General features: G+C 36.1%; 4 protein-coding genes across 4 annotated transcripts; 3 read left to right on the forward strand and 1 right to left on the reverse strand.

Annotated features, from left to right (window-relative positions):
- Nucleotides 1-4116: 4116 nt before the first annotated feature.
- LOC102616816 (xanthotoxin 5-hydroxylase CYP82C4-like) lies at nt 4117-5575 on the forward strand. The gene is made up of 2 exons (XM_025100806.2): nt 4117-4857; nt 4952-5575. Exons 1-2 carry the CDS (start codon nt 4117-4119, stop codon nt 5573-5575), a joined length of 1365 nt encoding a protein of 454 aa, XP_024956574.2.
- Nucleotides 5576-12826: 7251 nt separating this feature from the next.
- On the reverse strand, nt 12827-14061 carry LOC102617312 (40S ribosomal protein S26-1-like). The gene is made up of 3 exons (XM_052439454.1): nt 13765-14061; nt 13533-13666; nt 12827-13105 (listed from the first exon to the last, which is right to left on the reverse strand). Exons 1-3 carry the CDS (start codon nt 13859-13861, stop codon nt 13028-13030), a joined length of 309 nt encoding a protein of 102 aa, XP_052295414.1. The 5' UTR covers nt 13862-14061; the 3' UTR covers nt 12827-13027.
- Nucleotides 14062-16889: 2828 nt separating this feature from the next.
- Nucleotides 16890-18784, forward strand: LOC112498929 (cytochrome P450 82A3-like). Its single transcript, XM_052439446.1, has 2 exons — nt 16890-17852; nt 17944-18784. The coding sequence occupies exons 1-2, from the start codon at nt 16890-16892 to the stop codon at nt 18565-18567; spliced, it is 1587 nt and encodes a 528-aa protein (XP_052295406.1). The 3' UTR covers nt 18568-18784.
- Nucleotides 18785-22698: 3914 nt separating this feature from the next.
- On the forward strand, nt 22699-25846 carry LOC102617515 (xanthotoxin 5-hydroxylase CYP82C4-like). The gene is made up of 4 exons (XM_052439448.1): nt 22699-23920; nt 24012-24264; nt 24899-25278; nt 25465-25846. The coding sequence occupies exons 1-3, from the start codon at nt 23210-23212 to the stop codon at nt 25045-25047; spliced, it is 1113 nt and encodes a 370-aa protein (XP_052295408.1). The 5' UTR covers nt 22699-23209; the 3' UTR covers nt 25048-25278; nt 25465-25846.
- The last annotated feature ends 1511 nt before the right edge of the window (nt 25847-27357 follow it).

The following is a 27357-nucleotide window of genomic DNA, read 5'->3' on the forward strand; positions in this document are numbered from 1 at the left end:
ACCAATCATAAAATGACAGCTGGCATGCATTCTGTTATTCCTTAACATCCCTCCACAAGCTCAACTTGGGGAACTAAGATTGAGCTTGGAACATAAGTAATGAAAAGGTTTATGAGCCAAGGCTTTAGTAAGAATGTCTGCTGTATTATCTGAACTGGGAATGTAGCTGACTTGAAGACTCTGATTTGCAACTTTTTCTCTCAAAAAATGAACATCCAGCTCAATGTGTTTAGTTCGAGCATGAAACTTAGGATTGCTAGTTAATGCAGCTGCACTCTGATTATCACACCAGATTACTGGATTTGAGATGAGTGAAACACTAAGCTCAGTTAACAGAGATTTGATCCACAAAACCTCAGAGGCTGCTAGAGCTAGAGCTCTATATTCAGACTCTGTACTTGACCTGGATACCACAGCTTGTTTCTTGGAACACCAGGAAACCAGGTTTGAACCTAAGAAAACACAGTAGCCAGCAATGGACCTCCTATCATCCTTGTCACTTGCCCAGTCAGCATCACTGAAGCAATCAAGACTTTGAACTCCATGACTATAGAACTGTAAACCAAGATGTAAAGTACCTTTAAGATACCTGAGAATTCGTTTACAAGCTTGCCAATGATTCACTGTTGGAGCAGCTAGGAACTGACTCAACTTATTAACAGAGAAAGCTATTTCAGGTCTGGTTAATGTGGCATATTGCAATGCACCAATAGTGCTTCGATACAGAGTAGCATTAGCAAACAACTCACTATCAGATTTAGTAAGAGATGTACCAGCAGCCATAGGAGTAGAGCAGGGGGTACAATCCTGCAAGTTGACTTTATGAAGAAGATCAACTATATATTTGGATTGAGAGAGATGCAGACCTGAGCTGTTTTTGACAACTTGTATACCCAGAAAATAATTCAACTCCCCAAGATCCTTAAGGGCAAAAGTTGATTGAAGATTAGAGATGACCTGCTGAATCAAACATGTGCTAGACCCTGTTACAATTATATCATCCACATATACTAGGACAAGCAGAAGATGACCCTGAACCCTTTTGAAGAATAAAGAAGTATCAGATTTAGAGTTTCGAAAACCCCACTGAGCTGTTAACACCTGCTTCAGCTTGTCAAACCAGGCTCTTGGAGCCTGCTTAAGACCATAAAGAGCCTTCTGTAACTTGCAAATGTGATGGGGTCTGGACTGATCAACAAAACCAGCAGGCTGTTCCATGTAAACCTCTTCAGTAAGATGACCATTAAGAAAGGCATTGTTGATGTCAACCTGTCTTAAAGTCCAGTGATTCAAAACTGCCAAACTCAAGATGACTTTAACAGTTGAAGCTTTGACTACAGGACTAAAGATTTCATTGAAATCAATGCCTTGAGTTTGATGAAAACTCTTAGCAACCAGACGAGCTTTGTATCTGGAAATGCTGCCATCAGGGTTGTATTTGATCCTATAAACCCACTTACTGCCAATGACCTTGACTGGAAATGAAGGTTGAACCAATGTCCAGGTTTTGTTATCCATCAATGCTTGATATTCCAATTTCATGGCTTGAAGCCATTTGAGATCAGCCAATGCTTCTGATATTGAATATGGTTCATGTGGTGATGATGAGGATGTTGTAAGAAATGTTGTTTTAGGTTTAAAAATGCCTGCTTTGGATCTGGTGACCATTGGATGTCCTTGAATAAGTGGAGAAGGTAGAGATAAATGATGATTTGGAGTTGAGGGAGTTGTCTGAGATTGAGTGTTTAGTTCAGGTGAGGATAAAGAAGATGAAGGTGAGAGTAGATCAGCTGCTGGAGAAGATTGTAAAGCAGAACCATCAAGTTGAAATGTAGACTGTGATAGTGTGAAAGTAACTTGTGGTTTTACAGAATGTGAAGACAAGGATGAGCTGGAATGATCAGCGGAAGAAAAATCAACACCAGACTCAAAAGGAAAAGTTGTTTCATAAAAAACAACATGATTGCTTATGTAAATTCTTCCTGAGGAATGAAGACAAACATACCCTTTATGATGGGAGCTATAACCAAGGAATATGCATCTCTGACTTCTAAAAGCAAATTTGTGATGATTATAAGGTCTTAGATACGGATAGCAAGAACATCCAAAGACCTTCATGACTGTATAATTTGGTATTTTGTGAAAGAGCATTTCAAAAGGAGATTTGTTATTTAAAACAGGTGTGGGAAGTCTATTAATGAGATAAACAACAGTATGGAAAGCATTCCACCAAAATTTCAAAGGAAGGTGAGCTTGAGCTAAAAGGGTTAATCCAGTTTCTACAATATGCCTATGTTTTCTTTCCACCTTGCCATTTTGATGATGGATATATGGACAAGGATGGCGAAATTGAATACCCTGAGAAGCAAGATAGGGAACAAAGGATCTGAACTCACCCCCCCAATCTGTTTGAAGGCACTTAATTTTCTTTTCAAGACTGTTTTCAATCATATTTTTGAAGTTTGTGAATACTGATAAGGTGTTTGATTTGGCTGTGAGAGGAAATATCCATGTAAACCTAGTGTAGTCATCTATGATTGATAGGTAGTAATGGTAGCCTTGAGAAGATGAAATAGGGGCTGGTCCCCAGAGATCAGCATGAAGAAGTTCTAGTGGTTGTGTTGTTGAAGTTTCTATGGAAGGAAAATGTTGCATATGACATTTCCCGAACTGACATGCATCACAGAATTGAGGTTTGATTGTTTTATCAATTGGAAAGTTTGAATTCAGTCTTTTCATAATTTGATGCAAAGCATGGACAGTAGGATGTCCCATTCTTTTGTGCAGAATATTGCAATCAACACTCTTTGAGTTAGAAACAGCAGAAGTCATAAATGCAGTTTTATTGAATTGAAAGTCATTTACAGGTACTTGAAGTTGAGACAAAGTGTTTGAAGAATCAAACTGAGCAAACATTGACACTGCATTTATTTTTGAAACTGAGACAGACTTAGACAAACTGGACACAGGAACTGGAAACTTTGAACTATCACAGACTGCAGAAAGATTTTCAACTTGATAAAGTCCTCCTGTAAAACCTCCAAAATTTCCACTAGAATTGTTGTTTTTCTGAGTTCCAAAATTATTCTTGTTATGATTCTGACCTTTCTGAGCAAAATTAGCAGTCATATCATGCATTAATTCATTCTGTAGTTTTCCTTTACTCATCTCCAACCTAGTTTCATGGCTAAGCAACATTGAATATACTTCTTCAACAGTAAGTTCTTCTTTCTCAAGTCTAGTGAGGATATTAGTTACAAGAGATTCATAACTATCATCTAGTCCAGTGAGTAAGTGCATAATCAACTCATTTGATGAAAGTGCATTACCTCCAATAGCTAGACTATCAGCTATCTTCTTCATTTTATTGAAATAGTCACTTACAGAGAGTGATCCTTTCTTAGTTGATTGGATCTGCAACTTCAGTGGCAGAAATCTGGCCTTCGACTAAGACATGAAGATCTGACCAAGCCTCTCCCACAGCTCTAGTGAAGATTCACAATTAATCACCATGATAAGTACATTGTCTACCATTGACGAGAGCATCCAGCTTTGAAGAAGCTTGTCAGTTTTCATCCAGATAATATATTCTGGATTTTCTTGCCTCTGTGAGATTAGCATTGCTGAGCTGCTTGATTCTCCCTCTGTTAAGTTGAGATATCGATCTGGACAAACACTATCACCAGTAACAAAGCCTTCAAGTCCATTAGCAATTATTGACGCACGCACTTGAGCTTTCCATACTAGATAGTTTGATCTATCGAGCTTAACTGGTTGAATGAAGTTGAAAGTGACAGACGCAGAAGCTTGATTTGAATTAATCATGTTTGTTTGCTCTGATACCATATTAGAATGATATGATGTTTGGATCGTGAGAAAATAAGCAAGAAAAATGAAAAGAAACACACAATTTGTTATTATTTATTAATTGAATGAAACAAGTTGATGCAGCTCTTTATATACACGAGAGACTACACCAAAACTGCTATAACAAACTGAAATGCAAAATAACAGTCTTCAAACACATTGACCAATCATAAAATGACAGCTGGCATGCATTCTGTTATTCCTTAACAATTAGGAGGGCCAGAGCCAGCTCACAGAGTTTTGGGCGACATGGCTGACAAATATGGACCAATATTCACTATGAAGTTGGGAGTGAAACAGGCTTTAATGGTGAGCAATTGGGAAATTGCTAAGGAGTGTTTTACCACAAATGACAAAGCCTTTGCAAGTCGCCCCAAAACAATGGCCATGGAGCTTTTGGAGTACAACTTTTCGGTCATAAGCTTCGCACCATATGGGAACTACTGGCGTCAGTCGCTTAAGATAGCCACAATTGAGCTTCTATCAAGTCATCGCCTTGAGAAGCTCAAACACGTACGTGAATACGAAGTGAAGGCTTCAATCCAGAGGTTATACAAGAATTGCGTAAGTAGCAGCAGTTCACGTAAAGTAGTTTTGGTGGATATGATCCATTGGCTCGAGGGCACAGTGCTTGACGTTGTTTTGAGAATAATTGCAGGAAAACGTCACACTTCACAATCACAAGAGATTAATGATTGGCAACGACAAATAACAAAGTTCACTGCCTTGACTGGTCAGTTCGTGGTGTCTGATGCGTTGCCTTTTTTGAGATGGCTAGATATCGGCGGGTATGAGAGATTAATGAGCAAGACAGCTAAATATTTTGACATTATTTTGCAAGAATGGTTGGATGAGCACAAGATGAAAAGAGTTTCTGGTGAAGTTAAGGGCGACGAGGATTTCATATATGTGTTGTTGTCGCTACTTGATGATAATGCAGAGCAGCTTCCTGATCGCGATGCTGACACTGTCATTAAAGCAATATGCGTGGTATATTATATGCTCATGAAAAACTTATGTGTGCGTGTGTGTGTTGTATTGTTATACCAATGTCACAGATTTCTTACTGCGTTTTAATTTGCAGACTCTAATCGTAGCAGCTGCAGACACCACAGTAGTTACATTGACATGGGCCATTGCTTTACTTCTCAACAATCGCGATGTTTTGAAGAAGGCACAAGATGAATTAGACATTCAGGTTGGTACTAAAAGGCAAGTGAATGGGTCAGACATGAGAAATTTGGTTTACTTGCAGGCCATGATCAAGGAAACAATGCGTTTATACCCTGCTTTACCACTTCTACTGCCTCACGAGTCTATAGAAGAGTGCACCGTCAATGGTTACCATGTCCCTGCTGGCACCCAGCTGTTTGTTAATGCTTGGAAGATTCAACGCGATCCATGTGTTTGGGAGGAGCCATGTCAATTTCAGCCAGAAAGATTTCTTACAACGCATAAGGATATTGATGTTAGGGGACAAAATTTTGAATTGATACCATTTGGTAGCGGAAGAAGAATGTGTCCTGCAGTGTCATATGGCCTTCAAGTTATGCAACTAATGCTTGCTTCATTAGTGCATGGGTTTGATTTTACAACCCCATCAGGTGAACCGGTTGACATGGCTGAGACAATGGGCCTAACCTCTGCTAAAGCTACTCCACTTGAAGTGCTTCTTAGTCCGCGCCTTTTTGCCTCTTCATATGGTTAAATTAGCCTCTGTACTTGTTAATGCAAATGATTAAGTCGTATTTTTCAACAATTTATTGATTAGATGCGTTTATGTCTTTGAGGGTCACTCACCGTGCGTTTAGCACATTGCAATATACTAATGGTGAGTTTGCCATGTTATATTATATTGTATTATCTAACATTTGGTACGTGGGACTGGACTTTATTATATTAAAATTATATTATATTAATTATTTATAACATTTGGTACTACATTATATTGTATTATTATTTTTTTGTTATATGTTTGTTGCTACATTGCATTGCATTTTTTTTAATTCTTTTGAAGATTGCATTGCATATTAAAAAAAGTACTAAAAATAGATGTTCTAAATTTTATAATTTTTTAAATTAATTATTTTTAGTATAAATATAAAAAAAATCACAATTCTTTTAAACATATGTAAAATTAAGAAATTCTAAAAATTTTGGATATATATATATATATTTGTGTATGTATGTATGTGTATATGTATGTATGTATGTATGTATACATATATGTATTTGTATATATATATATATATATATTTGTGTATGTATGTACATATATGTATATGTACATATGTATGTATGAAGATCCAGGAAAATAATTCAATCAAATAACCTTTAAAAATTATCATAACATAAATAAATACATAACATTCATCTCATAATAAAGATGACAACAAAAAAAATTACAAATTATACAACATACTAGAACCCTAATCACTTAATAATATGGATTGAACAATGCACCAAACTCAGTCCAATTTATAGCTAGAGGATGTTCTAATTATGTTCCACTGGCGGTGTAAGGGCCCCAATGGACGGGCCCTCTTCATGATGCTACACACATCACAAAAATGTTAAATTTAGCTGAGAAGTGGGGATGGGTTGGTAATGGCTCATGAACTGATCTGGAAAAAAATTTATCGCGGATGACAGAGGAAAGTGACCCCACCTTGCCATTTGGATACATCAAATTGGAGGAGGTCCTTGACTTACGTTAATTTCTTCATTTTGTTAAATAACAACCCTATTCTTCTATCGTTTTTTCTGCATTGTTGTGTTGAAATTCCATTGAGTTGATGATTTTTCTAACTTCATTAGATGGCAAGCCGTGCAAAGATGAATTCTCCTTCCCTAAAGACCATGATGAGCGCCATGCAAAAGGTATCCTTGCAGTAGACAATTTGAAGTGTTTATTGTAAAATATGAGAGAAAAGCAGAATGGACAGAAGCATGTTTTCATTGATATTTGATTGAGTATATATACATATATGACTGACTTGCTATACATGGTAGGATCCCTATAATTAAGCTATGCAATCAAAGTCTACTGTAATTTAGGAATACATATAGAAAGATATATTTACATCTCAATATAATGAATAAAATGGATTCTACTTTCCAATACTCCCCCTCAAGTTGGAGAGTGAATGTCCAGCACTCCCAACTTGCGAACCATAGGCATGAAAACTTCTTTTCCCAAAGCTTTGGTCAACACATCAGCAAGCTGATTTGCGGAACTTACAAATCTCGTTATCACACAACCTTCTTGTATCTTGTCTCTTATATAATGACAATCCATCTCTATATGCCTTGTACGTTCATGAAAAACTGGATTAGCTGCTATATGTAATGCAGCCTTATTGTCACAATATAGCAATGCAGCCTCTTGATGTAAAATCCCCAAATCTCTAAGTAAGTAACGAAGCCATGTCAATTCACAACAAGCTCCAGTCATTGCACGATACTCTGCTTCGGCTGAGAAAAGGGAGACGGTTTTCTGGCGCCTCAATCTCCATGAAATCAACGAAGGGCCCAAGAACACACAATACCCCGTAGTAGATCTTCTTGTAAGGGGGCATCCTGCCTAATCCGAGTCACAGTATGCTCGCGACCGAAGATCACTAATTGATGAGAAAAAGAGGCCTTGGCCAGGAGCAGATTTTAAATAGCGCACAACCCGTAAGGCTGCCTCCCAATGATCCTTCCGAGGTTGGTGCATAAATCTGCTTAATATATGGACAGCGTACGTGATATCGGGCCTCGAAACTGTGAGAGATATTAATCTTCCAACTAATCGCCTATATCGCCATGGGTTTTTGAGTGGCTCACTTTTATCAGATAACTTTAAGCCACGTTCCATGGGAGTATCAATGGGAGCTGCCCCTAATAACCCTGCATCCTTAATAATTTCCAATGCATATTTTCTCTGAGAAATAAAAATGCCCTTCCTAGATGCAGAAATCTCAATACCAAGGAAATACTTCAAGTCTCCTAGATATTTAAGGTGAAATTGATTATGCAAGAATTTTTTGATATCAGCTATACTCACAGGATCATTGCCAGTGATTAAAATGTCGTCAACATATATCAAAAGAGCAGTAAAGGACTTGCCTTGCTTCCTGGTGAACAGAGAGTAGTTAGCTTTTGATTGTACAAATCCAGCTGAACGTATAGCCTCGGAGAATTTAGCAAACCATTGACGAGAGGCCTGTTTCAACCCATATAATGACTTGTGGAGGCGACAAACCAAGTGTTCCTCCCCCTGTCGCCGAAGACCTGGCGGCAGAGACATGTAGATTTCTTCTTGGAGGTCACCATGAAGAAAGGCATTATTGATGTCGAGTTGATGAAGAGACCAACCACGGGCAGCAGCTAATGCCAACAAGCAACGAACAGAAATTATTTTTGCTGTCGGAGAAAAAGTATCCTGGTAGTCAACTCCCTCCAATTGAGTGAAACCCTTGGCTACAAGTCGCGCCTTATACCGTTCAACAGATCCATCAGACTTATGTTTAATCTTGTAAACCCAACGACAACCAATTGGAGTTTTACCAGCCGGAAGAGAGGTAAGAGACCAAGTACCATTTTCTTGCAGTGCCTGTAATTCGGAACGCATTGCTGCTTGCCACTCAGGGAGAACGACAGCTTCTGAATAAGACCTGGGTTCTGTGAGATGACTGAGTTGAGCAATAAAGGACTGATAAGCAGGCTTATATCGGTGATGTGAAATATAATTAGCCAGTGGATATCGTGTACCTTTGGTCGGACCTGGAATTAAGGAGGCCGATTGGTCGGAGTAAACATGTGAGCAGACGTAGTCGTGGAGCTTGACCGGTGGACCGGTGTTGCAGCTGGAGCGACGAAGTTCAGGTCCGGGTTCGGGTTCGGGTTCGGATTCGGGTTCTTGTGATGCAGCGGGTTCAGGGAATGGAGAAGGCGAGGACTGTGGGGCTGGAGAAGATGGATCAGAGAAGTGTAATGGGGATGGATCAGTTGAGACTAGTGGGGCAACAAGTTTAGGTCGGCGGGAATAAGTACGAAGCACAGCTTGGGGAGGGGAAGATGGTGGTTCTACCGCGGGAAGAGAAGAGGAAATTTGATCGAGAGAATTAGGAGAGAGTTGGGATGAGGGAATGGGGCTTGGTGGAATGACATGAGAGTTGACTGATGAGTCAATGGAAGAAAGAATTAAAGGAATTGGGCTTGATTGATGGGCTGTCAAGGGAAGAGAAAATTTGGGTTGGACGGATGAGTAAGGAAAAATGGTTTCGTGGAATTTAACATCCCGACTTGTAAAAATCTTTTTAGTTGATAAATTAAATAATTTGTAGCCCTTTTGAGCAATGGGATAACCGATGAATATGGATGGTATGGCACGAGAGTCGAATTTGTGAGAAGTGTGAACATTAGTGGCATAGGCCAAACACCCAAAAACACGAAGATGGAAAAAAGAAGGTGGTTTTGAATAGAGAAGTTCGTAAGGAGTTTTGAGAGAAATAACCGGAGAAGGTAACCTATTGATGATGTGCACAGCAGTGAGTGCACATTCACCCCAAAATTGGGTTGGTAGGTGTGCTTGGAATTTTAATGCTCGGGCTACTTGTAGGATATGGCGATGTTTGCGTTCCACAACCCCCTTTTGTTGAGGTGTGTAAACGCATTAAGTTTGGAAAACAATACCATGATCTTGAAAGAAAGATCGAAGTGAGATAAATTCTCCACCATTGTCACTGCGAAATGTTTTAATGCGACAGTCAAATTGAGTGGAAACATGGCTGAAAAAGCGTTTTAAAAGAGATTGTGTTTCATTTTTGTGTCGCATCAAAAAAATCCATGTGAAACGAGTATAATCATCAACAATAATGAGGAAATAATAAGCTCCAGTAAGGGAAGGGTGTTGATAACGACCCCAAATATCACAATGAATTATTTCAAAAGGTTTTGTAGAAGAAATAACACTGTTATTGAAAGGAAAACGACTTTGTTTAGCCAACGGACATATGGGGCAAACATTATTAGACTTAACAGAAAAATTCAAAAAGTTCTTGGCAATAAAACTTAAACGAGAAGGTGGTACATGGCCTAAGCGATTATGCCAGAGGTCGGTGGATGAGATGGTGAGATTGCAGGTTGGTCGATTTTTTGGTGAGGAAGGTTTTGACATAGGTTGCTTCGTCGCTAATGCCACAAAAAAATATAGCCCATCTCGTTGTTTACCCAAACCAATCGTCCTCCTCGTAGCCAGATCCTGCAAAATACACAAAGAAGGGAAAAACGTCACTGAACAACCCAAACCTCTTGTCAAACGACTAACTGACATCAAATCAACTTTAAATGTAGGCACAGACAACACATTATGTAGATAATAGACGGAATTGAGAGGTAAAGACCTTTTTGCAACAATATTTGCTCTTTCTCCACTAGGCAACAATACAGGCGGTAACGAGCAATTGTTATCTTTATGCAATAATTTAGATGATGAAGTAATATGATCTGTCGCCCCGCTATCAATAATCCAATTTCGGGAAACAATCTTAGACAAACCTGGCTTTGTTACCGTATTAGCTTTGGAGTGAGAACCTTCATTTTGATTATTCAGGAGTGACAAAAGTTGCTTGAGTTGAGCATCGGATATTGTAAGTGAGCCTTCATTTGTGTTTGACCCCTCTCCAACTTGATTAGCCACAGAAATACCTTTATGCCGATTTGAATTTTGGCCTGAGTTTATTTTAGCTTTAGGATGGCCTGGTGGGTATCCATGCAGCTTATAACATTTCTGGATCCAATGGCCGAAATTCCCACAGTGGTCACACAAAGGCCTACCTCTCCCAGAGCCAAATTGACGCCGATCTCCTTCTTGAGGTCCTACAAGTTCTGGCGCCTGAGAGTATGTTCGATCGCGAGAATATGGAAAACCATGAGAGTGAGTTTGTTCGGTTTTTTTGGTTGCCGAAGGAGTCGGTTTGCTACGTACAGCCGTGGCAGCAACGCTGCTGTTTGAATTGGTGTTCGTATGCGCTGAACTAAGGAGGCGCTGTTTCTCTTCTTGGGAGATTGAAGAGTAGGCTTGGTGAATAGAAGGCAAAGGATTCATGAGCAGGATTTGACCTCGAATTGCACTATAAGTTTCGTTTAGACCCATTAAAAACTGCATCAATTTCTGTGGATCGGCTTGTGCTATGTCTGAATGTGTTGCCAATTCATCCCATAAACTTTTCAACTTAGTATAGTAAGCTGAGACAGAGAGTTGCTCTTGTCGAAGAGAAGCAATATCTCGTTGTATCTCGAAGATGCGAGTTGCATTGCCTTGAGAGAAACGCTCATAGAGATCTTCCTAAACCTCATGAGCAGTAGGTTAATAAGTCACACTGTCAGTTATTTCTGGATCGCAGGAATTGACGATCCAGGAATGAACCAGATCATTGCATCTTGACCAAATCGCATAGCCTTCAGGATCAGTTTCTTCTTAAGGAACTTTGATAGAACCATTGACAAATCCGAGCTTGTTTTTGGAGTTCAAAGCTCGAACCATAGCCCTTTTCCAACCAAAATAATTATCTCCATTTAGAGATTTGGAGACGAGAATCAATCCGGGGTTATCCGAATGGTGAGCAAAGAAGGGATTGGAGAGATCTGCCTTGGAGAAATCTGCAGAAATCTCTAATTTTTGTGGATCAGAACTGCTGGTTTTTGGAATATCTTCAAGGGCCATGATGGCTGAAAGAGAGATGCTACACGAGATATTAAAGTGCAGCGAGTTCTAGCTCTGATACCATGTAAAATACGAGAGAAAAGCAGAATGGACAGAAGCATGTTTTCATTGATATTTGATTGAGTATATATACATATATGACTGACTTGCTATAAATGGTAGGATCCCTATAATTAAGCTATGCAATCAAAGTCTACTGTAATTTAGGAATACATATAGAAAGATATATTTACAGCTCAATATAATGAATAAAATGGATTCTACTTTCCAATATTTATTACATTCCAAGTCTCTTGAGTAATACGAAGGATTACATCTTGGGATAGCTGTAAGAGAGGGTAGCTATTCTTCTGTCAACTGGGTGTAAAGAAAGAATGCTCACAGCTCCATTCAGCCTTTCCTCGTATGACCATGTCTAGTATGACTATTGCAGGAGGGAGACGTAGCAAGTAGGTCACACATTGCTTCCAATGCAATCAAGAAAAGTTGTCCCATGGTAGTATGCATCAGGATCGCCAAGGAACCTCAGTGCTGCAAGAAAACAAAGCTAAGTGATGTTGGTATTGAGAAGATTGGCTGCAGAAGCCTTGTCTAACTTTTCCGTAAGCAATCAGAATTTAGCGATGCAACGGCGTCTCCGTAGACGGAATGGTTGATTGCGCATCTGCACCCAAGGGATTTACTTCTCGCCAACTGCAAGATTTTGGACGGAATGAAGGCCACAATGAATTATGAAAAGGGTAGATCAAAATGATTTTAATTATTGATTCGTAAGAAACAGATTCCCGAGTTTCAATTAAAAATTATAAATTATTTTCAATTTAGTTTCAGGCGAGGTATTGCTTGGCTCAATTATCACGGATTAACTAATGTAACATAATTATACTTTAATTAATTTTGTTTAAGTAAATCAATACATTATAGCTCAAAATATAGATTTAGCATTCTTTTCTAGCATTTTTTTTCCTCGTAGTCTCTCTTAGTGCTCGAATTCTAGTGAAAAAAAAAATTGATTTAATTGTAAACAAAGTGAAACAAGTCTGCTTAATTTATTTACATTAAAATTCAAAAAAAAAATTCAAGAGTCAATCCGAGAAAACATGTTAATTCCAACGGCCTCTTAAAGGTAGAGATTTCTAATTTCACTTTAACCTTGGTGTGACAGTAAGCTTTACTTATTGACCTTAAAAGAGTAAACAACAAAAGCCCATCAAATTTAATGGAACAAATGTAATAACCTTCTCAATGTACTAAAATGAATTCCTACTACTACAAAATTTTATGATTCTCATCGAAATTAAAAATCCCAAAAATTCAACAATAATTCTTAAAACTTTAAAAGAGAACGAATGGGAAACATTGATACTTCCTACACAAAATTCAAGTTCTTCAAGGTATCTATAAGCATACAAGCAGACTAAAAATCGGGTAGACTCTTTCGTGGACTCTTCATGGACGAACTGGAACTCTAACCACAAGGGCTGGGCGTGGCGCTTGACCAGGCTGACCAGGCTTTGGCAAATCATCCTGGAACATATACACACACACACATATATATAAAGGAAGAAAATTTTCAAGTATGTGGGCACAAACAAAGGCCATGTAAAACTGACAAGCTTAACCATTTTTCAAATGCTATAGAATCACACAGCAATTATCCCAAGACCAAAAACATCCTCTAAAACAAAGGGAGAAGCTACCAGACAGATACAAACACTGTCTCTTTTTATCCTTTTTTTTTTCTCCCTCTTGGGCTAACCCAGAGGGATGTTTCTGCAACAGGCTGAGTCAGGAAGTTACTACTAGCAAGGAAATCCTTGTGATAAAACGGACTAGGTAAGTGGTCTATCTGCCTACATCTTTAACCCATAAATCACTCTAAAAATCAATATGATCAGAGAGCATTAGCCAAAATCCAGATGTAAAAATCTCAATAGAAACATGAAAAAGATACCCTGCATCTCATAAAACGCTTTGGTGGTTCACGGTTCCTGCGGTCAGTGCGTGAGCGAACCCTCACCACATGCGAGTGAATTGCACAGGAGATACAGTACTGCATCTTTGCATACAACTTAGGCAGAACATAGTCTGCATCAAATACAAAAGATTCCCATTATTTTCCATTCAAACAATACATAATTAATTACAAAATAAGAGAAATAATAACATGTGTAGCAGATATTTACTGTCATAGATGCAGGGATCCTGCATGTCTCTAACAGCAGCTTGCTCAACAATGTTCCTCACAAGGAATCTCTTAATGGCCTTGTCCGTTTCATCCATTCGCAACCCAAAAAAAAAAAAAACAAGTGTCAAATTTCATACTTGGATAATGGCTTTTGCTTGGATATCTCTCCAATCACTCCAACCCTTTCACACAATTGATTGAATTTCACTTGCTTGATTTATATTGCATCGAGATTTTGAGCCCGGCATGGTCAAGAAGTTTTAAAAGTGTACAAAATTGAGTGATTGAAAAATGATAGAGCTGAAAATGAGGGAAAATTTAGAATTATGGGAATTTTATTGGGGAAGAAAAAGTATTTTAAACTCAATGATGGGGTGTTTAAGAAATAGGGTGAATAAAAAATAAAAAGAATTTGAATATCATCAGTCAAATTTAATTGTTTTTTATGAAAAACATTAACCGATGATTTCTATTTAAATGAATAAATTTAAGTCCCTCAAGTTTTTTATTTTTAACTACTTGTATCTTTTTCTAAAACTTATTATACTCATAAGATATCAATAATTAATGTTCAAAATGACTATTTCTAAATATTAAAATTATTATTATTATTATTATTATTATTATTATTGATATCTCTCCAATCACTCCAACCCTTTCACACAATTGATTGAATTTCACTTGCTTGATTTATATTGCATCGAGATTTTGAGCCCGGCATGGTCAAGAAGTTTTAAAAGTGTACAAAATTGAGTGATTGAAAAATGATAGAGCTGAAAATGAGGGAAAATTTAGAATTATGGGAATTTTATTGGGGAAGAAAAAGTATTTTAAACTCAATGATGGGGTGTTTAAGAAATAGGGTGAATAAAAAATAAAAAGAATTTGAATATCATCAGTCAAATTTAATTGTTTTTTATGAAAAACATTAACCGATGATTTCTATTTAAATGAATAAATTTAAGTCCCTCAAGTTTTTTATTTTTAACTACTTGTATCTTTTTCTAAAACTTATTATACTCATAAGATATCAATAATTAATGTTCAAAATGACTATTTCTAAATATTAAAATTATTATTATTATTATTATTATTATTATTGATATCTCTCCAATCACTCCAACCCTTTCACACAATTGATTGAATTTCACTTGCTTGATTTATATTGCATCGAGATTTTGAGCCCGGCATGGTCAAGAAGTTTTAAAAGTGTACAAAATTGAGTGATTGAAAAATGATAGAGCTGAAAATGAGGGAAAATTTAGAATTATGGGAATTTTATTGGGGAAGAAAAAGTATTTTAAACTCAATGATGGGGTGTTTAAGAAATAGGGTGAATAAAAAATAAAAAGAATTTGAATATCATCAGTCAAATTTAATTGTTTTTTATGAAAAACATTAACCGATGATTTCTATTTAAATGAATAAATTTAAGTCCCTCAAGTTTTTTATTTTTAACTACTTGTATCTTTTTCTAAAACTTATTATACTCATAAGATATCAATAATTAATGTTCAAAATGACTATTTCTAAATATTAAAATTATTATTATTATTATTATTATTATTATTGATATCTCTCCAATCACTCCAACCCTTTCACACAATTGATTGAATTTCACTTGCTTGATTTATATTGCATCGAGATTTTGAGCCCGGCATGGTCAAGAAGTTTTAAAAGTGTACAAAATTGAGTGATTGAAAAATGATAGAGCTGAAAATGAGGGAAAATTTAGAATTATGGGAATTTTATTGGGGAAGAAAAAGTATTTTAAACTCAATGATGGGGTGTTTAAGAAATAGGGTGAATAAAAAATAAAAAGAATTTGAATATCATCAGTCAAATTTAATTGTTTTTTATGAAAAACATTAACCGATGATTTCTATTTAAATGAATAAATTTAAGTCCCTCAAGTTTTTTATTTTTAACTACTTGTATCTTTTTCTAAAACTTATTATACTCATAAGATATCAATAATTAATGTTCAAAATGACTATTTCTAAATATTAAAATTATTATTATTATTATTATTATTATTATTGATATCTCTCCAATCACTCCAACCCTTTCACACAATTGATTGAATTTCACTTGCTTGATTTATATTGCATCGAGATTTTGAGCCCGGCATGGTCAAGAAGTTTTAAAAGTGTACAAAATTGAGTGATTGAAAAATGATAGAGCTGAAAATGAGGGAAAATTTAGAATTATGGGAATTTTATTGGGGAAGAAAAAGTATTTTAAACTCAATGATGGGGTGTTTAAGAAATAGGGTGAATAAAAAATAAAAAGAATTTGAATATCATCAGTCAAATTTAATTGTTTTTTATGAAAAACATTAACCGATGATTTCTATTTAAATGAATAAATTTAAGTCCCTCAAGTTTTTTATTTTTAACTACTTGTATCTTTTTCTAAAACTTATTATACTCATAAGATATCAATAATTAATGTTCAAAATGACTATTTCTAAATATTAAAATTATTATTATTATTATTATTTGTTGTAATATAGTGGTAGGGACAAAAATCTAAGGGTGAAAAAAAAATTGGTATTTAATAGAATTTTCGTAATGACAAAAAGTAAATGGACCCAAGTGATAAACCAATATAATTGATGGACAAAAGATCATTTTTCATTTGTGTTTCCGACACCGTCGTTTGGTTTACGCTTCCCGACCCATGATATTCAAGTCCAGGTACCTTTGTCATCCCATAAAATTGTCCATAATTAAAATAAGGCATGTTTTATATTCTGTGGCTAATATTTAGAGCAAATGAATTTTCCAAGTCCTCCCATAAAAATATCATATCCCAACATAATCTTCAACCATTTTAACGGTTAAAATTACAAGAGAAGTCGTATCTATGTTTTATCACAATTGTTTGGCAACCACCAAATTGGCCGAATAAAGCCATTGATGAATCAGAAAAAGATACCATTGTCGAAAACTTGGCCATTGTGGTCCCTGATGTATAAAACTGACCATAGGATTGGCAAAGGTTTGTCAATGAGCAGAACTTACGTTCACGTCATGCACACTTAAATGTTATCTATATACTGTATAGACATTGCTCTGAACAAAACTCTTCATTCAGAGTCCCCGAGTCGGCTGCAAAGGAATGGTCATGAATAATCTTTCAACAGAATCGATTGCTGCTGTAGCAATTTCAGCCTTAGTGATATTCCTCTCAATTTTCCTCTTGATTTCAAGAAATGGGCAGAAAAGGATACTCAAGAATAAGCAAGCTAAACAAGCACCGGTAGCAGGGGGAGCATGGCCTTTGATAGGCCACCTACATCTCTTACGAGGGCCAGAGCCAGCTCACAGAGTTTTGGGCAACCTGGCTGACAAATATGGAACAATATTCACTATGAAGTTGGGGGTGAAACAAGCTTTAGTGGTGAGCAACTGGGAAATTGCTAAGGAGTGTTTTACCACAAATGACAAAGCTTTTGCAGGTCGCCCCAAAACAATGGCCGTAGAGCTTATGGGGTACAACTTTTTGGTCATAGGCTTCGCGCCATATGGCAACTACTGGCGTCAGTCACGTAAGATAGTGACAATTGAGCTTCTGTCAAATCGTCGCCTTGAGAAGCTCAAACACGTACGTGAATCGGAAGTGAAGGCTTCAATCCAGAGGTTATACAAGAATTGCATAAGTAGCAGCAGTTCACGTAAAGTAGTTTCGGTGGAGATGATCCATTGGCTCGAGGGCACAGCACTTGACATTATTTTGAGAATAATTGCCGGAAAACGTCACACTTCACAATCAGAAGAGGCTAATGATTGGCAACAGCAAATAACAAAGATCGCTGCCTTGTTTGGTCAGTTCGTGGTGTCCGATGCGTTGCCATTTCTGAGACGGTTAGATATCGGTGGATATGAGAGATTAATGAGCAAGACAGCTAAATATTTTGACATCATTTTGCAAGAATGGGTGGATGAGCACAAGATGAAAAGAGTTTCTGGTGAAATCAAGGGCGACGAGGATTTCATATATGTGTTGTTGTCCTTGCTCGATGATAATGCAGAGCAGCTTCCTGATCGCGATGCTGACACTGTCATTAAAGCAATCTGCTTGGTATAATATAACCTCATGAAAAGCTTGTGGTGTGTTTGTGTTTGCATTGTTATAGGAATGTCACAGATTTCTTACTGCTTTTAATTTGCAGACTCTAATCGTAGCGGCTACAGACACCACAGCAGTTACATTGACATGGGCTATTGCTTTGCTTCTGAACAATCCCGATGTTCTGAAGAAGGCACAAGACGAATTAGACATTCAGGTTGGCACTGAAAGGCAAGTGAATGAATCAGACATGAGGAATTTGGTTTACTTGCAGGCCATTATCAAGGAAACAATGCGTTTATACCCTGCTGGACCACTTTTACTACCTCACGAGTCTATAGAAGAATGCATCGTCAATGGTTACCTCGTCCCTGCAGGCACCCAACTGTTTGTTAACGCCTGGAAGATTCAACGCGATCCATGTGTTTGGGAGGAGCCATGTCAATTTCAGCCAGAAAGATTTCTTACTAGGCATAAGGATATTGATGTTGGGGGACAAGATTTTGAATTGATACCATTTGGGAGTGGAAGAAGAATGTGTCCTGCAGTGTCATTTGGCCTCCAAGTTATGCAACTAATGCTTGCTTCATTAGTGCATGGGTTTGATTTTACAACCCCATCAGATGAACCGGTTGACATGGGAGAGGCAATGGGCCTAACCATTGCTAAGGCTACTCCGCTTGAAGTGCTTGTTAGTCCGCGCCTTTCTGCTTCTTTATATGGTTAAAATTAGCTTGTGTACTTGTTAATGGAAATAATTAAGTTGTACTTTTCAACAACTAAGGTGCGTTTATATCATTGGGTGTCATCACTGTGCGTTTAGCACACTGCATATGTTAAAGGTGAGTTTGGCATATTATACTATCTTGTATTATTGAACGTTTAGTAAGTTGCTTTTGACTGTATTATATTAACATTATATATATTGTGTTAATAGTGTATAATATTTGGTATTATTTTGTACTATATTAATTTTTATGTATCCTATATTTTGTGTTGCATTGCATTGCATTATATTAATTCTTTTGGTAAAAATTTTAAATTATAAGTTGGGAAAAAAATTAATTAGTACTTAGAAAAATGATAAAATAGATGTTCTGAATTTTATAATTTTTTACATAAATTATTTTTAGTATAAATGTAAAAAATATCATAATTCTTTTGAACGTATGTAAAATTAAGAAATTCTACAATTTTTGGTGTGTGTGTGTGTATGAGCAGTTCTCAAATATTTATCTTGTGAAATAAAGATCCAAGAAAATAATTCAATCAAATAACCTTTAAAAATTATCATAACATAAATAAATAGATAAAGCCATCTCATAATAAAGATCACAACAAATTTTTTTTACAAATACCACAACATACTAGAACCCTAATCACTTATGGGAATGAGGTGAAATGGGAATGGGGAATGAGAATCATACTATATTGTTTATTTGAGACAAGAATCGGAATCACAATGGGTTGAAATCTCATTGATATGTTTATATTTTCTCTTGGAATCAGAATCATAATAAGTTAAATTATTTCAAGTAACTAAAGTACCCTTAGTTAATTATAATAATAACTATTTATTATTATGATGATGATGATGATGATGATAATGATGTTGATTATTATTATTAATAATAAAATTTCTGTTAATAAATTAATTAGTTATATTCATATGTTGTTAGTATATTAATTAATTAAAATTTATTATTATTAATAATAATAAAATTAATAACAATAATCATAATAATAATAATAAAAATAAAATATCATCATCATCAACAAAATAATCCTTTTTCAAAATAATAATAATAATCATCATCAAATTAATCCATTTCCCAAATAATCATCGTCAAAAAAAAATAATCCATTTCCCAAAAAAAATTATAGCAATAATCAAAATCGAAATTGTCATCGTCATCAACAACAACGGCAACAACAATCATCGTCATTAGCAGCAGCAGCATCATCATATCAGAACTACCACCATCAGAGGCGAAATCTAAGATAAAATGAGATGGGGGCGAAATTAAGACAACGACGAAATTGACACGGCCCAACGGATATGAAAGGGGTGGGCGTTTGGATCGGGTTGACCCGATCCAAACCGAACTCAAAATTTATTTCGATTTTGGTTCGGTTCGGGTTGAAACTTACAACTCATTTGGGTTAAAAATCTAAACCCGATTGGGTCAAAAAAATTTAAAATCATAAACATAAACATAAACCCAACCCTAACCTAACAACTCCCAAACACACACTTCTCACTTTCTGATCCGCCACTTGACTTTTCCACTTCTTCTTCTTCATCTTCTTTTCTCTTTCTTCTTCTTCTTTTCCTTTTTTTCCTCCACTGACAAATGTCATCTTCTTCTTTTCTTTTTCTTCTCTTTTTCTTCTTCTTATTTCCGTACACACTGCCAGACATCTTCTTCTTTTTCTTCTTCTTTCCTTCAGCTATTGCCAATCATCATCATCATCATCTTCTTCTTCTTCTTATTATCTTCCTCCATTGCCAAATAATTCTTCTGCATTTTTTGATCTCCATTAATTAATTGTTTAATAATTTATTTTTAATTGTTAGTTAATTTCTTAGTTTTCTTTTGTTAATTGTTGTTTTTTTGTTAAATGTTAAATTTAGATTTCTATACATTAATCAGTTAATTTTTAAATAAGATTATAGGAAATTTGTGTGATGTTTAGTTAATTTTTTTCATTTTTTGGATGAGATAAAATTATGGTTACATAATATAAACGAACTCGAATTTATAACCCAAACCAAATCAAATCGAATTAAATTTGGTTTAATTTGGTTCGGGTTTGTAGTTTGAACCCGATTGGGTTGAATCTTCCAAACCGAATGGGTTGAAACCCAAACCGAAACCCGAACAACCCGAACCGAAATCTAATTTGCCCACCCTATATATGAAACTAGCAACTAGTAGCTGTCCACAACCGACGAACCATGATGGCAAAGATGGTGATGGCCATGATGGCAATCGAAGCACTCCAATGGCATTTGATTGGGAGGCATGGGCAAGAGAGTTTAAGTTTAGGGATTTTTTTATTTTTTATCTAAAGTGAGGGTATTTTTGGAATAAAAAAAATTAATGCGGGCAAAATGGAAAATGTTGGGAATGAGAATCAGATTCCCATACTGATTCTCAAATTGCTGTGGGGTCCTCCAAAATGAATCTCATTTCGGATTCTTTCCTAGTCCATTTTTTTCTCTCTTAATCTCTCTCAGTATTTCAATTCTAGTTTTAAAAAAATTGACTTAATGATAAACAAAGTGAAACAAGTCTGCCTAAATTATTAACATTAAAATTCAAAAATTCAAGAGTCAATCTTGACTACTCATTTTCTTAGGAGAGACTAGTAGAGAAAAAAGATTTGAAGAGGGTTCACATTCGAAGATATAAATGATACATTATACAAGATCTTTAAACATTATCTGATATGTCATTACGTTTATAAAGAACAAGTCATTCAATTTTCACTCTCGAGTAAAGATTATACAAAATGTTGTCTGCCATAAAACTATAAACGACATGTCATATATATACCGTATGTGATGAATTTGTTAACAAAGCCAAATCTCTCTAATCATACGTCTATATTAAGAAACACAAATAAGAGATTCCAAGAACTTGTTAACACCCTTTTGGAATAATTGATTTTGGATTTTCATACTTGGATAATGGCTTTTGCTTGGATACCTCTCCAATCACTCCAACCGTTTCACACAATTGATTGAATTTCACTTGCTTGATTTATATTACATCGAGATTTTGAGCCCGGCATGGTTAAGGAGTTTTAAAAGTGTAAAAAATTGGGTGATTGAAAAATGATAGAGCTGAAAATGAGGGAAAATTTAGAATTATGGAAATTTTATTGGGGAAGAAAAAGTATTTTAAACTCAATGATGGGGTGATTAAGAAATAGACTGAATAAAAAATAAAAAGAATTTGAATATCATCAGTCAAATTTAATTGTTTATTATTAAAAACATTAACCGATGATTTCTATTTAAAGAAATAATATTTAAGTCCCTCAAGTTTTTTTATTTTTAACTATTTGTATCTTTTTCTAAACCTTATTATACTCATAAGATATCAATAATTAATGTTCAAAATGACTTTTTCTAAATATTAAAACAATTATTATTATTATTATTATTATTATTATTATTATTATTATTATTATTTGTTGTAATATAGTGGTGGGGACAAAAATCTAAGGGTGAAAAAAAATTGGTATTTAATAGAATTTTCGCAATGACAAAAAGCTGAGTGGACCCAAGTGATAAAACTGTTTAATTGATGGACAAAAGATCAATTTTTATTTGTGTTGCTGACCCCGTAGTTTGGTTTACGCTTCCTGACCCATGATATTCAAGACCATGCACTTTTGTCATCCCAGACAATTTTTCATAATTAAGGGTGTGTTTGGAAGTAACGTAATGTAGCTTTTAAGCTGTATTTGTTATGGAGTAAAAGTTAGAGTTGTGAAATAAAAGTTAGAAAAAAAATTTTACTAAGCTGCCAAATCCCAACTATAAATTTTACCAAACACTTTAATAGCTGGACTTTGAGAACCCAGTTATCTCACCACACTCCCAAACAGGCTATAAAATAAAACAAGTGCCGTGTTCTGTGGCTGATATTTATAGCACATGGAGTTTACCAAGTCCTCCCATAAAAATATCATATCCCAACATAATCTTCAACCATTTTAACGGTTAAAATTACAAGAGAAGTCGTATTTATGTTTTATCACAATTGTTTGGCAACCACCAAATTGGCCGTATAAAGTCATTGATGAATCAGAAAAAGATACCATTGTCGAAAACTTGGCCATTGTGGTCCCTGATGTATAAAACTGACCATAGGATTAGCAAAGGTTTGTCAATGAGCAGAACTTGCGTTCACGTCAAGCACACTTGAATGTTATCTATATACTGTATAGACATTGCTCTGAACTAAACTCTTCATTCAGAGTCCCCGAGTCGGCTGCAAAGGAATGGCCATGAATAATCTTTCAACAGAATCAACTGCTGCTGTAGCAATTTCAGCCTTAGGGATATTCCTCTCAATTTTCCTCTTGATTTCAAGAAATGGGCAAAAAAGGACACTCAAGAATAAGCAACAAGCACCGGTAGCAGGGGGAGCATGGCCTTTGATAGGCCACCTACATCTCTTACGAGGGCCAGAGCCAGCTCACAGAGTTTTGGGGCGACCTGCAAAAGCTTTGTCATTTGTGGTAAAACACTCCTTAGCAATTTCCCAGTTGCTCACCACTAAAGCCTGTTTCACCCCCAACTTCATAGTGAATATTTAGGCAACCTGGCTGACAAATATGGAACAATATTCACTATGAAGTGGGGGGTGAAACAAGCTTTAGTGGTGAGCAACTGGGAAATTGCAAAGGAGTGTTTTACCACAAATGACAAAGCTTTTGCAGGTCGCCCCAAAACAATGGCCGTAGAGCTTATGGGGTACAACTTTTTGGTCATAGGCTTCGCGCCATATGGCAACTACTGGCGTCAGTCACGTAAGATAGTGACAATTGAGCTTCTGTCAAATCGTCGCCTTGAGAAGCTCAAACACGTACGTGAATCGGAAGTGAAGGCTTCAATCCAGAGGTTATACAAGAATTGCATAAGTAGCAGCAGTTCACGTAAAGTAGTTTCGGTGGAGATGATCCATTGGCTCGAGGGCACAGCACTTGACATTATTTTGAGAATAATTGCCGGAAAACGTCACACTTCACAATCAGAAGAGGCTAATGATTGGCAACAGCAAATAACAAAGATCGCTGCCTTGTTTGGTCAGTTCGTGGTGTCCGATGCGTTGCCATTTCTGAGACGGTTAGATATCGGTGGATATGAGAGATTAATGAGCAAGACAGCTAAATATTTTGACATCATTTTGCAAGAATGGGTGGATGAGCACAAGATGAAAAGAGTTTCTGGTGAAATCAAGGGCGACGAGGATTTCATATATGTGTTGTTGTCCTTGCTCGATGATAATGCAGAGCAGCTTCCTGATCGCGATGCTGACACTGTCATTAAAGCAATCTGCTTGGTATAATATAACCTCATGAAAAGCTTGTGGTGTGTTTGTGTTTGCATTGTTATAGGAATGTCACAGATTTCTTACTGCTTTTAATTTGCAGACTCTAATCGTAGCGGCTACAGACACCACAGCAGTTACATTGACATGGGCTATTGCTTTGCTTCTGAACAATCCCGATGTTCTGAAGAAGGCACAAGACGAATTAGACATTCAGGTTGGCACTGAAAGGCAAGTGAATGAATCAGACGAGGAATTTGGTTTACTTGCAGGCCATTATCAAGGAAACAATGCGTTTATACCCTGCTGGACCACTTTTACTACCTCACGAGTCTATAGAAGAATGCATCGTAAAGGTGAGTTTGACATGTTATATTACATTGTATTATTTAACGTTTGGTAAGTTGCTTTTGACTGTATTATGTTAACATTGTATTATATTAATGCTATATAATATTTGGTACTATATTGTACTATATTAATTTTTATTTATCTTATCTTTGGTGTTGCATTGCATTGTATTATATTAATTCTTTTGGTTAAAAATTTAAATTACAAGTTGGGACAAAATATTAATTAGTACTTAGAAAAATGATAAAATAGATGTTGTAAATTTTATAATTTTTTACATCAATTATATTTTAGTATAAATGTAAAAAATATCACAATTCTTTTGAACATATGTAAACTTAAGAAATTCTAAAATTTTTGGTGTGTGTATATATATATATACACACAAAGGAGCAGTTCTAAAATATATATATTATGAAATAAAGATTAAAAAAAATAATTCAATCAAATAATCTCTAAAAATCATCATAACATAAATAAATAGATAAAAGCCATCTTATGATAAAGATGACAACAAAAGCATTTACATATACCACAACAAACTAGAACTCTAATCACTAAATAAAATGGATTGAACAATGCACCAAACTCAGTTCAATTTATAGCTGGAGGACGTTCTAATTCTGTTAGTTCTTCCAGGGCTCTGGCTCACTGGTGGTTCCATGAGCCCCTATGGACGGGCCCTCTTCATGATGTTACACACATCACAGAAATTAAATTCAGCTGAGAAGTGGGATGGCTTGGTAATGGCACATGAACTGATCTGGGAAAAATTTTATCACGGATGACAGATGAAAGTGACCCCAGATTGCCATTTGGATACATCAAACTGGATGAGGTCCTTGACTTACGTTAATTTCTTCGGTTTGTTAAATGACAATCCTATTCTTCTGTCATTTATTCTGCATTGTTGTGTTGAAATTCCATGTAGTTGGTGATTTTTCTAACTTCATTAGATGGCAAGCCGTGCAAAGATGAATTCTCCTCCCCTAGAGACCATGATGAGCACCATGCAAAAGGTATTCTTGCAGTAGACTCTTTAAAGTGTTTATTACATACCAAGCCTTTGTGTCATATGAAGGATTGATATCTTGGGAAAGCTGTAAAATAAGGCAGCTATTCTTCCCTCAACTGGGCATAAAGAAACGATGTCCACAGCTCCATTCTGCATTTCCTTGTATGACCATGCCTAGTGACTATTGCAGGAGGGATACGTAGCAAGCAGGTCACACATTGCTTCCAATTCAATCAAGACAAATTGTCCCATGGTAGTATGCATCAGGATCGCCAAGGAACTGCAGGGCTGCCAGAAAACATAGGCTAAGTGATGTTGGTATGGACAAGACTGGCAGCAGAAGCCATGCCTAGCGATGTAACTGCGTCTCCGTAGGCAGGAGTTGATTGCCCATATGCACCCAAGGGATTTTTTTTTTGGCCAACTGCAAGATTTTGGACGAACGGAACGAAGGCCGCAATGAATTATGAAAAGGGTGGATTAAAATGATTTTAATTATATTGACTTGGAAGAAACCGATTCCTGAGTTTCAGTCAAAAATTATGAATTGATTTTAATATAGTTTCATACAAGGTATACTTTGATGCAATTATCACCGATTAACTAATATAACATAATTAAATTTAAATTCATTTTCTTTAAATAAATCAATACACATCATAGCTGAAAATATAGACTTAGGATTCTTTCCTAGTCTTTTTTTTTCCCTCTCGTAGTCTCTCTCAATATTCCAATTCTAGTTTAAAAAAAAATTAACTTAATTGTAAACAAAGTGAAACCTAAATTATTAACATTAAAATTCAAAAAATTCAAGAGTCAAGACTACTCATTTTATTAAGAGAAGCTAGTAGAGAAAAAAGATTCGAAGATGAGAAGTGGGATGGGTTGGTAATGGCACATGAACTGATTTGGGAAAAAATTTATCACGGATGACAGATGAAAGTGACCCCAGATTGCAATTTGGATACATCAAACTGGATGAGGTCCTTGACTTTCGTTAATTTCTTCGGTTTGTTAAATGACAAAACTATTCTTCTGTCATTTATTCTGCATTGTTGTGTTGAAATTCCATGTAGTTGGTGATTTTTCTAACTTCATTAGCTGGCAAGCCGTGCAAAGATTAATTCTCCTTCCTTAGAGACCATGATGAGCACCATGCAAAAGGTATTCTTGCAGTAGACTCTTTAAAGTGTTTGTTGAGTAATAAAAAGTATCAGTCAGACATCTCCCCATTTCTTAGCCGATGGCGAGTTTACCTAACTGAGGATAACGAGCAGATTCCTAGTCGTGTATTTTTTATGGAGCACGAGCCGACCAGAAGTGAATACCGACCAAGTACTCGTCACTAAAAGAAAGAGGACACAATCTCACGAACACACGACAGTTTCGCCATGCCCCAAACCACAGGGGAGAACGCGTTTACCCACGTTTGCCCACATTCGGTGGTTGAAGACCCATGAAGGTCCATGATCACCTGAATATGACAGGCATGAAAAATACTCAGAGAACGTGGGATGATTGCCTACAAGAAACTGAGAAATCAATGAAAAAAAAGGGACAAAAATTGAGAGAAAATGGGAAACTCTACCAAATTAATACCAAAATTTATTTTGTACAAATCCTTAACATATTTGGTGTTAAGAATATTGCAGTTAATCTGTGCAACTTGAATCGTACTGTTTTCCCGCAAACACCTTGTACTGACTTAAGCATCAGAGGGTTTACGCCGTAAAAACCACCGGCGTCTCTGATTTGTTTTTGTGAATGCAGGTGAGGAAGGAAGAAGATAAGTCATTTAAGTTTTAGGAGCTTGGAAAAGTGCAGAAGCTTGTGAAGCATAGCCTTCTCATCATCCTCGACACAAACGTTGGTGATTCGATCTGGTCGGGCAAAGGGCGACCTAATTTCAGCATCAACAATGTTTATTACATACCAAGCCTTTGTGTCATATGAAGGATTTATATCTTGGGAAAGCTGTAAAATAAGGCAATTATTCTTCCCTCAACTGGGCATAAAGAAACAATGTCCACAGCTCCATTCTGCATTTCCTTGTATGACCATGCCTAGTGACTATTGCAGGAGG

Source organism: Citrus sinensis, chromosome 4, assembly GCF_022201045.2.
Source record: "Citrus sinensis cultivar Valencia sweet orange chromosome 4, DVS_A1.0, whole genome shotgun sequence".
NCBI classification, from domain to species: domain Eukaryota; kingdom Viridiplantae; phylum Streptophyta; class Magnoliopsida; order Sapindales; family Rutaceae; genus Citrus; species Citrus sinensis.

Bases quoted from the DNA above. Each gene is read 5' to 3' on its own strand.
- LOC102616816 (XM_025100806.2), top strand. From the start codon at position 4,117: ATGGCTGACAAATATGGACCAATATTCACTATGAAGTTGGGAGTGAAA. The intron at 4,858-4,951 runs GTATATTATATG...TTTAATTTGCAG, and splicing joins TCATTAAAGCAATATGCGTG to ACTCTAATCGTAGCAGCTGC.
- LOC102617312 (XM_052439454.1), bottom strand. From the start codon at position 13,861: ATGGATGAAACGGACAAGGCCATTAAGAGATTCCTTGTGAGGAACATT. The intron at 13,667-13,764 runs GTAAATATCTGC...TATTTGATGCAG, and splicing joins GGATCCCTGCATCTATGACA to ACTATGTTCTGCCTAAGTTG. The intron at 13,106-13,532 runs GTATCTTTTTCA...TATATGTTCCAG, and splicing joins AGCGTTTTATGAGATGCAGG to GATGATTTGCCAAAGCCTGG.
- LOC112498929 (XM_052439446.1), top strand. From the start codon at position 16,890: ATGGTCATGAATAATCTTTCAACAGAATCGATTGCTGCTGTAGCAATT. The intron at 17,853-17,943 runs GTATAATATAAC...TTTAATTTGCAG, and splicing joins TCATTAAAGCAATCTGCTTG to ACTCTAATCGTAGCGGCTAC.
- LOC102617515 (XM_052439448.1), top strand. From the start codon at position 23,210: ATGAAGTGGGGGGTGAAACAAGCTTTAGTGGTGAGCAACTGGGAAATT. The intron at 23,921-24,011 runs GTATAATATAAC...TTTAATTTGCAG, and splicing joins TCATTAAAGCAATCTGCTTG to ACTCTAATCGTAGCGGCTAC. The intron at 24,265-24,898 runs GTGAGTTTGACA...TAGTTCTTCCAG, and splicing joins TAGAAGAATGCATCGTAAAG to GGCTCTGGCTCACTGGTGGT.